Source organism: Abramis brama (genome assembly GCF_963993115.1).
Source record: "Abramis brama genome assembly, chromosome: 5".
NCBI lineage: Eukaryota > Metazoa > Chordata > Actinopteri > Cypriniformes > Leuciscidae > Abramis > Abramis brama.
The window spans coordinates 37,542,580-37,558,358 of record NC_139967.1 but is presented as its reverse complement, the minus strand read 5'-3'; the positions used below and the strand labels follow the sequence as shown (position 1 = coordinate 37,558,358).

Genomic DNA, 15,779 nt, shown 5'->3' with positions numbered 1-15,779 from the left:
GAGCTGGAAGCTTTTGAACACATAATATTTCTAATAGAATAATATTTCAGTAAAGAGGTGTCAGATGTTTATTTTAGGTTATAAAGAATTCTCTACAAAATTAGATTTTGGGGGTTGAATAATTTTGTATATTGATGTTTACAGCCATATTTGATTTTTTATTTTTACTCAGTAACTCAACCTAACGTTCTCAGAATCACACATTATTAATAACTTACTATGATGGTTAACTGATGCTATACTTGTGTTTTCATACAATTTACCAGAATGTCTTGCAGGGCAGGGGGGTTCAATAATTCTGATTGCAACTGTACCTTTTTAACTTAACTAATTTCTGACCTTTGACTTCAGCAGAGGTTGCACCCTGACCCTTGGACTGGATAGAGCCTTCCTCTTCCTGTCCAGGTTTGACAGCTTTGAGCGGCTCTGTAGACTCTGCCTTCTGCTGCTCTTTAGGGGCTGAGTAGGATAAAGAAATCACAAAATTATTTCATGTATTTTTAATGTAATAAGCTAGAAATGGGATACTAGTGTACTACTGCAAACTTGCACAGTATATATTGTCTAATGCACAAATAGTATGTAAGTTAATACTAGTTAATAGGAATAGTATTAACTAGTTGCCAGTAGGGATGTCACAATACCAAAATTCCAGTAGTCGGTACCGATACCATTAAAATTTTACGGTTCTTCTCGGTACCAATTTCGGTACCACAGCAAAATCTGTTGGAACTATTTTTCCAAGTTAAACTGAACTTTTATTTTGACGGGTTGCCGTGAAGACCTTTGAGTTTCTGTATGTGTATGATATGACGATAGTTTTTTCTCAAATTAAACGGTAAAATGTTCATGAAGTGAAAATGGAGATGAATTTCATCATATCATCATATCATGAGGCAGCAGAGACTGAAAACAGCGCGAGCGTCACTCGTGCTTCTGTGTGTGTGTGTGTTTAAATATTTAACCCTCTGGGGTACTTCATTTATGACTCACACTCAGGACTTTCGGGTCAAAAATGACCCGGAGGGCGGGATTCAGATTATTATTTTTTTCAGTAAAATCAATTAAATCTATTTTTGTTCAATAATATTTTTTTTGTTTTTGGTGTTTTGAGAGAATTTTATGATAATAATTAATATTTATGCAATAATTATGATCCATTTTTTCCCATTGAATATAATAGAAAATTTGTATTATTTTATTTTTTTATTATTTTTTAATTAATGTTGTATTTCAGGTTAAAGTAGAGACTAGGCCTATAGAAAACAATTTTTGAAGTCAGATTGGTGCCATCTGGTGGATGTAGTGAGCATAATTATCGTGCAATATCATATTTTAACCACTAGATGAATTTACAGCTCTCTGTAGAAAGGCTTGTGAATTCTAGTTGTTTTTGCACATATTTGCCTATTTTTTTCAGGTTGTGGATTTTAATATATATTAAGAGATTCTCAAAGACTATTTTTGTCAAGTTTTTTGTTTGTTTGGTTGGTTTAAATGGTAAATTGAAATTGCCAGTTTTACTTTATAATACAGTCAAACCTGAACATTGCATTAGAAAGAGAACAAATGGAAAGCATTTTGTTACCCATTGTTTTAATTCTAACTTAATAAAAATGCAATTCTTTCAGTCATAACATTTTTTTATTAACCTTTTATAATAAACAGTTTCATTAAAATTATTTTTTGTACAATTCAATGAACAGTAACTCTTATTCAAAATTGGCAACAGCAATTATGAACAAAAAACTAAGGCATTTTTAGAGTTTTGTCTGAGTGACACACACAAAACTAAAGACTCATAACTCCAAAACTGTAGCAAGGAGAGTCAAAAGGTAGGTATCATTTTTGGGGAAGTTTCCCTAAATGTGAGCTGCATCTGGATAAAATTTTGTGGTGAAGTACTCAAAAGTTACAGCATTTGGAACAAAGGTAGCCTTTTTGTTTAGTCCTCACACATTTGGAAGGCAATAAAAAAAAATTAGTTTTCTGAGTGACATACACAAAACTAAAGACTCATAACTTCAAAACTGTAGCAAGGAGAGTCAAAAGGTAGGTATCGTTTGAAAGAACACTTTTCAAATTTTTTGAAAATATAAATTACATTACATTTGGACATTCTCCTGCTGAGAAACTGCTGATAAAAGACAAGAAATACAGTGAGGAAAATAAGTATTTGAACACCCTGCTATTTTGCAAGTTCTCCCACTTAGAAATCATGGAGGGGTCTGAAATTGTCATCGTAGGTGCATGTCCACTGTGAGAGACATAATCTAAAAAAAAAAATCCAGAAATCACAATGTATGATTTTTTAACTATTTATTTGTATGATACAGCTGCAAATAAGTATTTGAACACCTGAGAAAATCAATGTTAATATTTGGTACAGTAGCCTTTGTTTGCAATTACAGAGGTCAAACGTTTCCTGTAGTTTTTCACCAGGTTTGCACACACTGCAGGAGGGATTTTGGCCCACTCCTCCACACAGATCTTCTCTAGATCAGTCAGGTTTCTGGGCTGTCGCTGAGAAACACGGAGTTTGAGCTCCCTCCAAAAATTCTCTATTGGGTTTAGGTCTGGAGACTGGCTAGGCCACGCCAGAACCTTGATATGCTTCTTACAGAGCCACTCCTTGGTTATCCTGGCTGTGTGCTTCGGGTCATTGTCATGTTGGAAGACCCAGCCTCGACCCATCTTCAATGCTCTAACTGAGGGAAGGAGGTTGTTCCCCAAAATCTCGCAATACATGGCCCCGGTCATCCTCTCCTTAATACAGTGCAGTCGCCCTGTCCCATGTGCAGAAAAACACCCCCAAAGCATGATGCTACCACCCCCATGCTTCACAGTAGGGATGGTGTTCTTGGGATGGTACTTCATCATTCTTCTTCCTCCAAACACGTTTAGTGGAATTATGACCAAAAAGTTCTATTTTGGTCTCATCTGACCACATGACTTTCTCCCATGACTCCTCTGGATCATCCAAATGGTCATTGGCAAACTTAAGACGGGCCTTAAGACATGTGCTGGTTTAAGCAGGGGAACCTTCCGTGCCATGCATGATTTCAAACCATGACGTCTTAGTGTATTACCAACAGTAACCTTGGAAACGGTGGTCCCAGCTCTTTTCAGGTCATTGACCAGCTCCTCCCGTGTAGTTCTGGGCTGATTTCTCACCTTTCTTGGGATCATTGAGACCCCACGAGGTGAGATCTTGCATGGAGCCCCAGTCCGAGGGAGATTGACAGTCATCTTTAGCTTCTTCCATTTTCTAATGATTGCTCCAACAGTGGACCTTTTTTCACCAAGCTGCTTGGCAATTTCCCCGTAGCCCTTTCCAGCCTTGTGGAGGTGTACAATTTTGTCTCTAGAGTCTTTGGACAGCTCTTTGGTCTTGGCCATGTTAGTAGTTGGATTCTTACTGATTGTATGGGGTGGACAGGTGTCTTTATGCAGCTAACGACCTCAAACAGGTGCATCTAATTTAGGATAATAAATGGAGTGGAGGTGGACATTTTAAAGGCAGACTAACAGGTCTTTGAGGGTCCGAATTCTAGCTGATAGACAGGTGTTCAAATACTTATTTGCAGCTGTATCATACAAATAAATAGTTAAAAAATCATATATTGTGATTTCTGGATTTTTTGTTTTAGATTATGTCTCTCACAGTGGACATGCACCTACGATGACAATTTCAGACCCCTCCATGATTTCCAAGTGGGAGAACTTGCAAAATAGCAGGGTGTTCAAATACTTATTTTCCTCACTGTATATATAATTTTTATAATGATAATGCATATATTTCTTATTTGACATGGAATAACTCAGGAAGGAAATACGGTAGGAGGAAAAAATTTTTTGGGGGGAAGTCCCTCTACATATGAGCTGCATCTGGATAAAATATTGTGGTGATTGGATAAAGCAATCAAAAGTTACAGCATTTGGAACCAAATTGTTCAGTCTTTGACGCCCCCTCATGGGCATTTTTTATATTGTTTCACCATGAAGAATATCTTGTCATAAAAGCAATAGATTAAGTTCATTTTGGGCTCATTTTAATTGTAATAATATGCTGTAAAAAATGAAGTGCCATTTTCAACGATTTTTGAATGTTTCATGAGATGTATGATGTTTTTGACACATTGCAGTACATAGTACAAAAAAGTATTTTATAGATTATGAAAAAAAATATTCTATTTATCAGCAAATAACTCAGCAATACTTAGGAGTTTTTCAAATTCAATCAAATTTACATTCACTGTAAAGATCAGACTCTAAGCTTTCAAATGACACCATTTTTGTTTTAATCAAGGCAATATTTTTGAAAAATATAATAATGAATATTTTCGCAGCTAGGTGGCGCCTGCGGGCGGTACACTCCGGTTTAGAGCGACTAGTCAGCTGTCTTTCATAGTTGATCGAAGTGGTTAGATGCTTTAAAAAGCTGAGATTCTAAGCTTTAAGATGATATATATTTTGTGTTATTCCACGTTTGAAAACGAGCACGGACGTTTCCTGGAAAATTGGAAAAGACTTTGCACCCCGGAAAGATGAGAGACTTGTTTTTTAGCCAAGTATGCATAACTTCGTGAGGAATATCTTGTGATCAAAGCGATGGATTATGTTGTGTTTGGGCTCTTTGTAATCGTAAGAATCTGCTGTCAATAAAAATGTTCGATTTCTCACAATCCATGCATGTTTCTTTGAGTTATGTGCTGAAACGTCACATCAAAACAACATAGCATCACTGCTATTGCTACTTCCTTGGTGCGTCTGTGGTATTTTTTGTGTTAAAACGCCATGAGGAATATCTTTAGATCTGAGTGATGGATTTTGCTGAGTTTGGGCTCTTTTTAATCGTGCGAGTCTGCTGAAAATAATGATGTGCATTTTTCTACGATCTGTGCATGCTTCGTGAAGTTATAAGTGAAAACCAAACGCGAGTGCTTTATGAGTATATACTAGGATAGGTGCGTCTGAGGTATTTTTTGTTAGAACGCCATGAGGAATATCTTTAGATCTGATTGATGGAATATATTGATTATATATATATATATATATATATATATATATATATATATATATATATATATATATATATATATATATATATATATGTGTGTTTTATATGGCTTTTTAATCGTGAGCTCCTGCTGTAAATAACGGTGTGTAACTTTTCATGATCGATGTATGTTTCATGAAGATACGAATAAAAAGGCCAAGTCTAAGCTACCTTGCTTGGCTACGTGCTTCTGTGGATTTTTTGTGTATTAGAACTCCATGAGGAATATCTTTAGTTCTGAGTGATGGATTATGTTGAGTTTGGACTCATTTTAATTGTAAGCATCTGCTGTAAATAATGATGTGTCATTTTCCACAATCGGAGCATGTTTCATAAAGTTACGAGCGGAAATGTGTCTAAAATTCAGTATCCATACATGGGTCTCTTGAGGGGCGTCTTTTACAAAAACCTTGCTTAAGTTTAGTAAAAAGCCTGAAACACTTATGCTTGTTGTATTCTACTCATCGAGACCTTTCAAATGACATATGACACAGGACTATCTGAGCTGTGTGATGTATTTGACATATTGCTGTATGTAGTACAAAAAAGTAGTTAAATATTCATTCATATATAATACATTATGAAAACATTTTTTTTTCTATTTATCAGCACATAACTCAGCACTACATAGGAGTTTATCAAATTGGCTACATTCATTGTAAATTTCAGACTCTAAGCTTTCAAATGACACCTATTTTAAGTTGATCAATGTAATATATTTTTTTTAAATATTATGATTATATTTTTCGCAGCTAGGTGGCGAATGCGGGGGTAACACTCAGCACTCTTTAGGAGTTCATCAAAGTGATTAGATGCACTAAAAAACTGAGATTCTAAGCTTTAAAATGATACCTATTTTGTGTTATCGTGGCTGATTTGTAGATTGTACGCACAAAAAAACCTCTGTATTTTCATATTTTTGCCAATTTCCCATTCATTTCCTATGGGGGTCATTTTTGACCCGAAGGTCCTGAGTGTGACTATTTTTATATATATATATACACACACACACACACACTATATCGTGGTATATATCGGCTACAGACAGTGCTCCAAGTAAAAAAGTTAGTCTGGAGCCCCGCGCTTAGATAAAAACATGGAAGCGACTTAAAGCAGCTGCCTATTAGTGGGTACCAAATATACCCGGTACTACAGAAATGCTGGTATCGTCACATTTTCAGTACCGACTTGGTACCGAAGTACCGGTACTTTGACAACACTAGTTACCAGTATTTATGCAAGATATTCAACAATATTATTGATCTGACTACACTCACTGACACTATTTGATGAGAACTGAACTGAGCTGGACAATAACATCACTGGTTCCTGCAGAGCGTCTTTATAGCCCGATTGAACTACCGTATTTTCTGGACTATAAGTCGCACATTTTTTCATAGTTTGGCTGGTCCTGCGACTTATATTCAGGTGCGACTTATATATCAAAATTAATTCAGACTGAGATGAACCAAGAGAAAACATTACCGTCTACAGCCGCGAGAGGGTGCTCTATTTGGCGGAGTTATTCAGAAGCGACACCATATGAAGAAAATTCAATGGATTCAGTGATGTGGAATGAGATCGCGGGAGCTTGGTGAACTTGTTTACTGGTAACTTGCTTGTTGGACTCCCTGGCTTATGTTAATTTAGCCTATTCAGCCTCCCAGGTGTATGTTCTTTATGCTATTGTGTAGCTGAATAACTGTTAATGTGTTGCGTTAACATACCGGACACCTACTCAGCCTGTTGTTCTGTGTGCTACTGTGTAGTTAAATAACTTGCCTTTCCAGATTAAATGTCTGTTCTTGGTCTTGGATTTTGTGAAATAAATTTCTAAATAAATGCGACTTATAGTCCGGAAAATACGGTAATTTAACAATTGATGATCTCTACAACGGAACTGAATCAACACTGAACTGACTTCAGCTTTTTAGAGCTGCTTTACAGGTGCACTGAATTCTGTTTGAATCATTGAATCTTTATTTTCCTGTTGATCAATAAACACAGAATACATTTATACTGCAATAATAGTGTGGTTTTAATATGAGCTTTATCTTTATTGCAGTACAATAATCCAAACAAATTCCCTTACTCTATACCAGGGATAGGCAACTCCGGTCCTGGAGGGCCACTGTCCTGCAGAGTTTAGCTCCAACCCTAATTAAACACACCTGAACAAGGCAATCAGTGTTTTCGGGATTACTAGATAGATACAGGCAGGTGAGTTTTTATGAGGGCTGAAGCTAAACTCTGCAGGATAGTGGCCCTCCAGGACTGGAGTTGCCTATCCCTGCTCTATACCAACATAATGTAAATTAAAGAAAGGGCTGAAAACTCTTACCTGGAGGTGGGTTCTCTGGTATTGCAGGCTGGACACCATCAATGCTTAACCAGTGAGCTGAAAGACAGAGACGACAGGCTTTTTTCTTCTTTTTTTTTTGTTAATGTGGGAAGCAATGTCATTCACAGACAACAAACGTAGCATGCAAATAGTGCTCCTCACACAAAGCACATTGGAGACTTGACTCGCTGATTCAGTCTGATGTTAGCATGTTGCTAAGCTAACAATACAATGCTCATTATAAACACTTGTAATAAACAAAAGTAAACAGCAAAATAAATAATGGGCTAAATAGTCTATTTTTAATTAGATTTTCAGCATTTAATTAAAAAAATATATTTAATTTTCCACTCATCTACTATCTTGAAACCTTTTTCACTGAGCTCACTTACAATGCATTCTGGGAAGGACACATTTGATGCTACTTTAGTATTTAGAAAAAACAAGGTATTCTAAAAGGCAAGAAAACTTATGCTGCTCCTTTTGGGACAGCTTTTAAGTCAGGACAGTATCTATAATGCTATACAAGTAAGTAACTCACTAGGTTTGGTATAGAGTTTGCATCTAAATAGTTTCATATGAGGAATGCTCATTAATTACCTTTGAGTGAAACATCAAGAGGAACTCGAGGGAGGGGTGTGTTGATGATGTCACTAAGATCCACTTCCTTTTCTTCATAAAAGTGCAATTCTCTGCCGCCTCCACTTGCAAAGCGAAATGGGATGAACTCTTGAGACTGGAATCCATACAGTGGCTAAAGGAGACAAGTACAATTAAAGAAAAAAAACTTGCTTTACATAGGAGAAATAATTTGTAAAGGGTACTGAATGTTGTAGTTCACCAAGCAAGAGTTAGACAGAGGAAACAAATGACTCTCACTTCATTTCAGTTTTCTTACCTCCACGTTTTTTAGTTTAAGAGCATGGTCAATGTCACCAGTCATAAGTTTGCGTCTCTTCCCATGGTGCATAAACTTTAGTGCATCCTGTGGAAGATATCACATCAACACTTAAACAACACCTTCAGCTTTTCTGTGTAATCTCTCAAATGGAAATGAATGCACATTGCTGCAAACAATTACACTATCACCTGATTATTATAACCAGCTATCATATGATCATTTGATCTAAAAGGAAAATAAATGTTAGATTCAATCTGCATATTTCAAATAAGGGTGATTGAAACAAATATAGTATTTTCCACAAAATTTTGGAGACAATGTTCGGTGAGCCTCGAACCCTCTAAGGGGGGTCCACAGGGTCAATTTTACAATTTAAACACTAATAATCATTATTATATATATAGACCTTATGTAGCCCCGCCCCTTTTCAGCGCTGCGCTCGTTGTCTTTTGACTTCCGGTCTGTATTTTCACAGCGATTTTGTGTGTTTATTAATGAACGGCTCGTTTTAAAATATTCCCGGTCGACTGACATTTAAGTCATCTGCTTTAAACATTACAGTCCTCATGATAACTTTCGTTAACTTCACATTAAGTAAATCCACTTCAAAAGCTAATTACTTCGGGACAGCAATGCCATAGAAATACACAGAGCGACCGCAAAAACGGAAGTTAAAAGACAATATTCTAAAGATGGCGGCGCCCTCGTTTCTCTGGTGCATAAGGTCTATATCAGGGATGGGCAACTTCGGTCCTGGAGGGCCACTATCCTACAGAGTTTAGCTCCAACCCTGAAAAAATCACCTGCCTGTAATTTTCTAGTAATCCTGAAGACCTTGATTAGCTTGTTCAGGTGTGTTTGATTAGGGTTGAAGCTAAACTCTGTAGGACAGTGGCCCTCCAGGACCGAAGTTGCCCATCCCTGGTCTATATGTATAGTAGAAAAAAAAATACTATGGGAGTCAATGGGGTCCATCAAATGTTTGATTACGACATTCTTTAATATAAATATCTTCTTTTGTGTTCAGCAGAAGAAAGTAGTTCATACAAGTTTGGAACAACTCGAGGGTGAGTAAATAATGACAGAATTTAAATTTTTGGGTGAACTATCCCTTTAATGTATAATATATATATTTTTCAAACAAATGATGAAAATATGGAATGAAGGAATCCATAGAGCTCTAAAATTATTTAATTATTTAAAATTATTAACCCTCTAAATCAGTGGGGATGTGCAAGACTAGCCGACTAGTCGATTAAATGATACTGCTGCTGCTAGTCGACTCTACTAGTCGTTTACAATTCTTTCTTTTTTGCACATTAAATGTTTCGCTGTATTTTTTACTTTTTTTTTTTTTTCAAAGCCTACGTTTAAATTACCATCATGTTAATGCTACATCTTGAAATTAATAAATGAATTAAACATTATGAATGAAACTTAATTCCCACTTGAACAGTTGCTATATCAACATCCAATGAGAATACGCTTAAAGGTGCAATAGGTGATCTGGGAAATGCTAACCTAGTCTACTAGCATTGAAAGCACACGGTCCAACCCTCCCTGCAAATCGCCGTCCAAAGCCATGCCTCATCCAAAACACATGAACGCACACAGATCAGAAGCGAGACGACCAGAGACAACGTTATTGGATTACATCATGTGTTATTTACAGGTGTGAACACTTTACAGTACAGTGAGGGGAAAGAAGGGCTTGCTTGCATACATAAGTATGTGATTGTGAAATGACAGTTCAGAAGTTGACCTGTTGACATAAAGGAAAGAATGCCCTCTATTTCAGATTTATTAATATGCGATTTCAGGACATAGCGGCAATACAGTTGAATTTCACTGAATTATCTGCATAGGACAAAGTCAGTGCTGTCAAACTTGAAATGTAGATACTTGCCACTTGTTGTCGGTTCAGAAGGAAAGTTAGGGTGTTTGCCTGCCATTCTCACTCTGTCTGCACAGCGTACGTGACCATGCTGATGACGTATGATGCCTGCGTGAACAGGCTGCGCAATGATACGCAAACACACGTTGACTGACAGGGAACACATGGTATCGAATAGACCGAAGGAAATGATTGAACATACATTTTATGGTCCTATGCCCTCCACAGATGATATATATTTATAAAAATACATTTAGACCGCTTAACATAGTGATTGAGGATATGAGGAGACTTTCAACCAGCATAACAAAAAAAAAAAAAAAAAAAAATTCTGTACAGAATCACATATTGCACCTTTAAATAATGTATAGTTGTTAGTACACGTCAGGCTTTTCTTGCGATTCTTTTTTTACCAGCCAGTGGTTGCCGTGGTAACGAACAACACCTTAACGTGCCAACTTACTTTTATTAGAGGAAATCTGTTTATAAAAGGCTACTGGGTTTGAACTTATTGGTCCTGCATGGTGTTGGGCGTTAGCACGTACACACAATCGTCAGGTGTGTGGTCTCGCGGTCTGAACGAATCTTGTAGTATGTGCATTCTGAGGATTATAATGCTAAAAATCAGTTGAAACTGCCCTTATGTCTGTGGTCTCCCATAGTTTTAAAATCTCGTCTAGTGTATCCCAAGCATCAATCAAAATTCTCGTTGTGGCTTCGAAAACGAGCAGGGATCACTTGCTAAAAGTATATGAAAATACAGATGTGCAGCACCAATCTGGCATATACATAACATTATAAAGAGAACACTATAGAATGCTGAGAATTCCTTGTGCTTTAATTGCCTGTGTTTCAGCACGTTGTAATGGGAAGAGCACATCCACAACAGTAACAGTATCTGGCTAGCACATACTTAGTTCAAGTTCAGAATTGGATCAGTTATGAAAAATGGTATTGGTGCATCTGTAATTCCAAGTTGTTGTTTTTTTATTCTTGAAATTTCTCATTTTGGTTTTCAGTTGCATTGCATAGTTTGTAATTTTTACATTAAACGTGCAAAAGTTGTTTAATTTTTTACATCACAAAGATTTTATATTATATTACCCTGGTAATTTAATTGGACCAAAAAGGGAGGAAAAATACCAACATGTAGGCCTAATATATAAACATTTTAAATATTCATGTCTGTGTACTGTGCACAATGTTTGTTCTTAAAACCTTAATGAAAATCATACTTTCTACATGTTTATTTATGTATAAGCTTACACTGCAAGTATAAACAAAATTGTTAATTGCAATTGTAAATACCTGTGCAATCTCTTTAATCCTGTAGCTAACCTCTTCGCTGAGGGCCAGACAGCTGTCTTCCTGCAGTGAGCCCACACCCACTGACTCCGCCATTGCCTTCATGGATTCAGTAGGGAGGATCACTGAACACAGCTTCTGTCTGCGCTCCTCTGCCATGTCTCACTCTATGGCAGAAAAACAACAACAAAATAAATCAGATATATTCAAATTTCAATGTCATCATCATCAGTTAATAAAGCTCTTTCAATCCATTTCCACTGGCAACAGAAATAGATAACTTTAAGAATGGTCTGCCAAGTCAAGTTACCTTCGTTTATACAGCGCTTTTAACAATACAGATTGTTTCAAAGCAGCTTTACAGTGATAATAGGAAGTTAAAGTAACAGAGATTGTTTTGGCTTTCTATTTTTTTCTAGAAACAACTTCTAATAGTCTTGAAGGCATAAATAAGTTTTTAAAAATGTATTACATTTATAATTAATGCCATCTCTTACAGCACATTTATGTTAATGAATGTATAGTTGCCATGGAGTTATATAGCTGCATCTTTTAACATCTATTATATATCTATTATCACAACTTAAAAAAAAAAAACTAGTTCAAATACTTTTAAATAATATTTCATTTAAAAAAAAGTTATTTTCTAAAAAAAAAGTTGTATATATTCAATTTTCCATTACAATGTGAATTCACATATTGTTGATTTATTGAGTGCTATATTTCATTGTGTATTACTTGGCCACAGGTTTATGGGTAAATGATTTGTACATTTGTTCACAAAGGTCATATATAGAAACTGGAATCAAGTTGCTAGCAAGTTATTCCTTAGGTGTAGTCTACTGATATGAATCTTTTATGGCTGATGCCAAAACAGATATTCACAGTGGAGTGTAACTGGTGGCAGATTATGAAGCAAATATATTACAAATAATCAAATTTAATGATCCATGCATTTAAAAAAAAAAAAAAAAAAAAATCAATAACAATTATTTGAAAATATAACAAAAAAGTTTATAACTAGAATATTGAGTTTTTCCAGAGCATTATATCCAATTAAAAATCATTAGAGTCCAACTGAGAAGAACTACGGGTCTAATATCTAGTTATTGGTTAGCTTAGTTATTTGTTTTACAGGAATCCAAAACACCCCTTCTCCGTAATGCATCAAGCAGCATCAACACCTCTTCCAATGTTCAACTCTTATAAAGGTCTGTCAGATTTCATTGTGCTACAGAAAATATTTCCTGACGATCGGAAAAGTTTATTCATCTAAAACGAGTTCATGAGTTTTCAAACACATTTTTAAGCAAACTTAATGCGGGATTGAGTACTCAAATACTGATATACTACGCTGTCAAAAAGTTTTTTATGCACATATTCAAGCGTCTTAAAACTCATTAGGCCCATTATTTATATACAACTGAGGTTAATCATAGTCATTTTCCTGTAATAAAATTGCACAAAAAGCAAAACTGAACTGCATGTCGTTCTTACCTTTAAAAAGATGATGCTGCAATGTTAAAACGATTAAAACCAATTTAAAAAAAGCAAATCCGTTATTGATAACTGCTCACTTTGTGGTCGTGCAGCTAATTGTTTATTTTCCCCCAGTATTTAATTTTATATTTATACTTGGTATATCCTGTTTAGCTCCGAATCATTTTTCTGAAATTCCGCCATTTTGAATTTGCTGAAAGGTCCTGAGAGTGCGAATGAAGGATCGAAACGTAATCCCATATACACGTTTTTACAAAAAAAACACATTTTAGCATCATGTCATTTAATAAACTTTGTAAAGAAGCTGACAAACGATTTACTAACAACTATGGCTAATATTTTATTCAAAAAAACAACAACGTATATAGGTTATATTTTTATGCATCTTTCATGATATCGATTGGTTCGTTCATCCGCTAGCCAGTCTGTCGAAGATTGCTGCCATAGATTATATACACCTAGATACCTCATTAGCGGTCGTTTCAATGGGCCACTATACATAAGCCGTCCGCCATATTGGAGCAGTCCATGGACATTCGAGAGCAAGTTGACAGAGCGTCAGTATACCGTAGTTAGACGCATGTATGGATAGAATATCTGTATATTAAATATAGTTCAGCAGATGATTTAGCTAAACCAACACAATGCAACAAGACAAAGGCGTCAGCTGACAATACTAAGTTACCATAGTAAAAGTAAAAACATTACAATTAAATTGTTAAAAACATGTAATATGAATTTAATACATATAAAAACACAAACCAACACATTACCACCTGCGGAAGATTATCCCATTTCTTTGGGAATTTAAATCTTGGCGGTTTCACAATAAGAATCTGCGCAATGATGTGGCATAATTGATTCTTATTGTGAGTGACGACACGCTGACCGTTGCAAGATGGCGGGCGCGCATAAGTATCGGGAGCTGTCGAATGAGGAATCTACGTATATATAACTATGATTACCGCTATCAACATCTACAAATGCCTACAAATAATCAATAGCCATTTCCCCCAAGTGTAATAATATTTCATTTTAGATCAATTATTTATATTAGTATTCACTTGTTGAAATATTTGTTGTTGCAAAATTAAAGCGAAGAATGTGAAAAGATGTTTCTCAAACAAGATCATTACAGTAGTGTTTCTAAATTATTACTGGTCAAAATCACAAGTGTAAACAGAACAGAGGTATCAAATCAACAAAACATATCAACTACATAATTTGGGTGGGGGTTAGGGGAGAAATGATGTAAAAAAAAAAAAAAAAAAGGAGGATGTGAATACATAATTAAATGTTTTTATTATTCAGCTCAGCTGACATTTTTCAAAGTGAATTTTCTCTAGACTTTTTTTGCACAAGTGGGAGGGGTTGTTTTCTCGTCACTTTAATTATTGCAACGCCTAATTAACCCGTGATTATGTAACTCATACAAAAATTAGTTAATTGTCCATTTAAAGAAGCGGAAGTGGACCGGATGCCTGCTAGGTGATGCGGGTTAGCTTGCAGGTTTGGCTCACTAAATTAATTGAGGACGATGACGGAAAGTTTAATCTTGCATCTCTTGATCCTGACTTTGACAGCAGAGTTTAGTGATGTAAGGACCTCTCAACTGAGCTCTAACCCTCCGATACCCTATCCATCCGGTCGGTCGCAAACGAGGGAACCGTTCCCAATCAAGCACCTCTGGAATCAAGCAAAAGATTTGCCCAGCAGACAGATCACACGTGTCAAAACCGTAGCCGTGATTTGCCACGAGAATTACATGGAGATCGCGGTTAAGGTTGACCTCTTTGACGTTGATTTACCTGTGGATGCTTCAGAGCTGCGGCTTGGTGCCGACAGTCAGTTCACTCCTTCGTGTAAAGTGACCGCGTTCTCCAATAACGAGTACATCATAGCAGCTGAGCTCACTGACTGTGGCACACAACACTGGGTATGAGCAATTCAAGCTTTTTTGTAGATATTCATTTTGGGTCAGAATCTGTTTAAGAACAATTTCATCTGGGGGTTATTCCAGAAAGAAGGTTATGTTAAATACCTGGGTATGTTTGAGGGTAGTCCTTGCACACTGAGTCTGCAATTTTCGTTTTTTCGTATAAGGCCTTTCGTATTTCGAATGTTCTTTTTTAAAGTCCACATGAAATCAAAATTGACTATACTTACTTTGTTTGCCTAAATTGATCGTTTTGTGGTGAACAATTCATCCATGCAAGTCAATCCACACAAAAAAAATTTTTGGCTTCGTAATCTTTAATCAAAATCTGAAAATGCCTCTCCCCTCTGCGTTGGAGGACCTTCCCTGATGACGTAGGTCTGAGGACTTGGGTTGGGAAACGCTTAACCACTCCCCTCAAACCGTTAGTCTGCTATGAGCAGAGATGGAGAGGAGGAGCGCTAGAGTAAAACCCTGCCCTCTGTTCAATATTCCGTTTCACTGGGAAACACGTCACAACACTGGAGAAAAGTCGTTTGCAACTTCCGGTTCACGGGGACTTTAAATCGTGTTTAACAACGGAATTTCTGGTGAAAAACTACATTACCCATGATGCTGAAACTGATGTGTTAAGCTGTGTAAGAAACCGCTCACTCGTTCACTAATTCACTAATCCTAGCCAAGTGTATGGCATTTGAGTGCACTACAGACCTTATGTAGCCCCGCCCCTTTTCAGCGCTGCGCTCGTTGTCTTTTGACTTCCGGTTTTATTTTCACAGCGATCTTGCGTATTTATGAATGAACGGCTCGTTTTAAAATCTTCCCGGTCGACTGACATTTGTT

The 15,779-nt window shown here is 36.4% G+C and overlaps 2 protein-coding genes across 2 annotated transcripts in view; one reads left to right on the top strand and one right to left on the bottom strand.

Moving 5' to 3' along the window:
• Positions 1 to 13,440, bottom strand: part of taf6 (TAF6 RNA polymerase II, TATA box binding protein (TBP)-associated factor) — a 40,705-nt gene extending 27,265 nt beyond the window's left edge. Inside the window, exons 1-6 of the mRNA XM_084113727.1 lie at positions 12,998 to 13,440; positions 11,504 to 11,667; positions 8,299 to 8,385; positions 8,001 to 8,154; positions 7,401 to 7,457; positions 340 to 459 (exon numbers count right to left, since the gene is read on the bottom strand). Of these exons, the coding sequence (XP_083969853.1) occupies positions 340 to 459; positions 7,401 to 7,457; positions 8,001 to 8,154; positions 8,299 to 8,385; positions 11,504 to 11,659 (574 nt within the window). The 5' untranslated portion in view covers positions 11,660 to 11,667; positions 12,998 to 13,440. The remainder of the gene's footprint in view (positions 1 to 339; positions 460 to 7,400; positions 7,458 to 8,000; positions 8,155 to 8,298; positions 8,386 to 11,503; positions 11,668 to 12,997) is intronic.
• Positions 13,441 to 14,537: 1,097 nt separating this feature from the next.
• The window catches only part of LOC311083791 (zona pellucida sperm-binding protein 3-like), a gene marked incomplete at its 5' end in the record, with an annotated part of 67,533 nt that continues 66,291 nt past the window's right edge, over positions 14,538 to 15,779 (top strand). The window contains one exon of the mRNA XM_084115535.1: positions 14,538 to 14,936. Within this exon, the coding sequence (XP_083971661.1) occupies positions 14,538 to 14,936 (399 nt within the window). The remainder of the gene's footprint in view (positions 14,937 to 15,779) is intronic.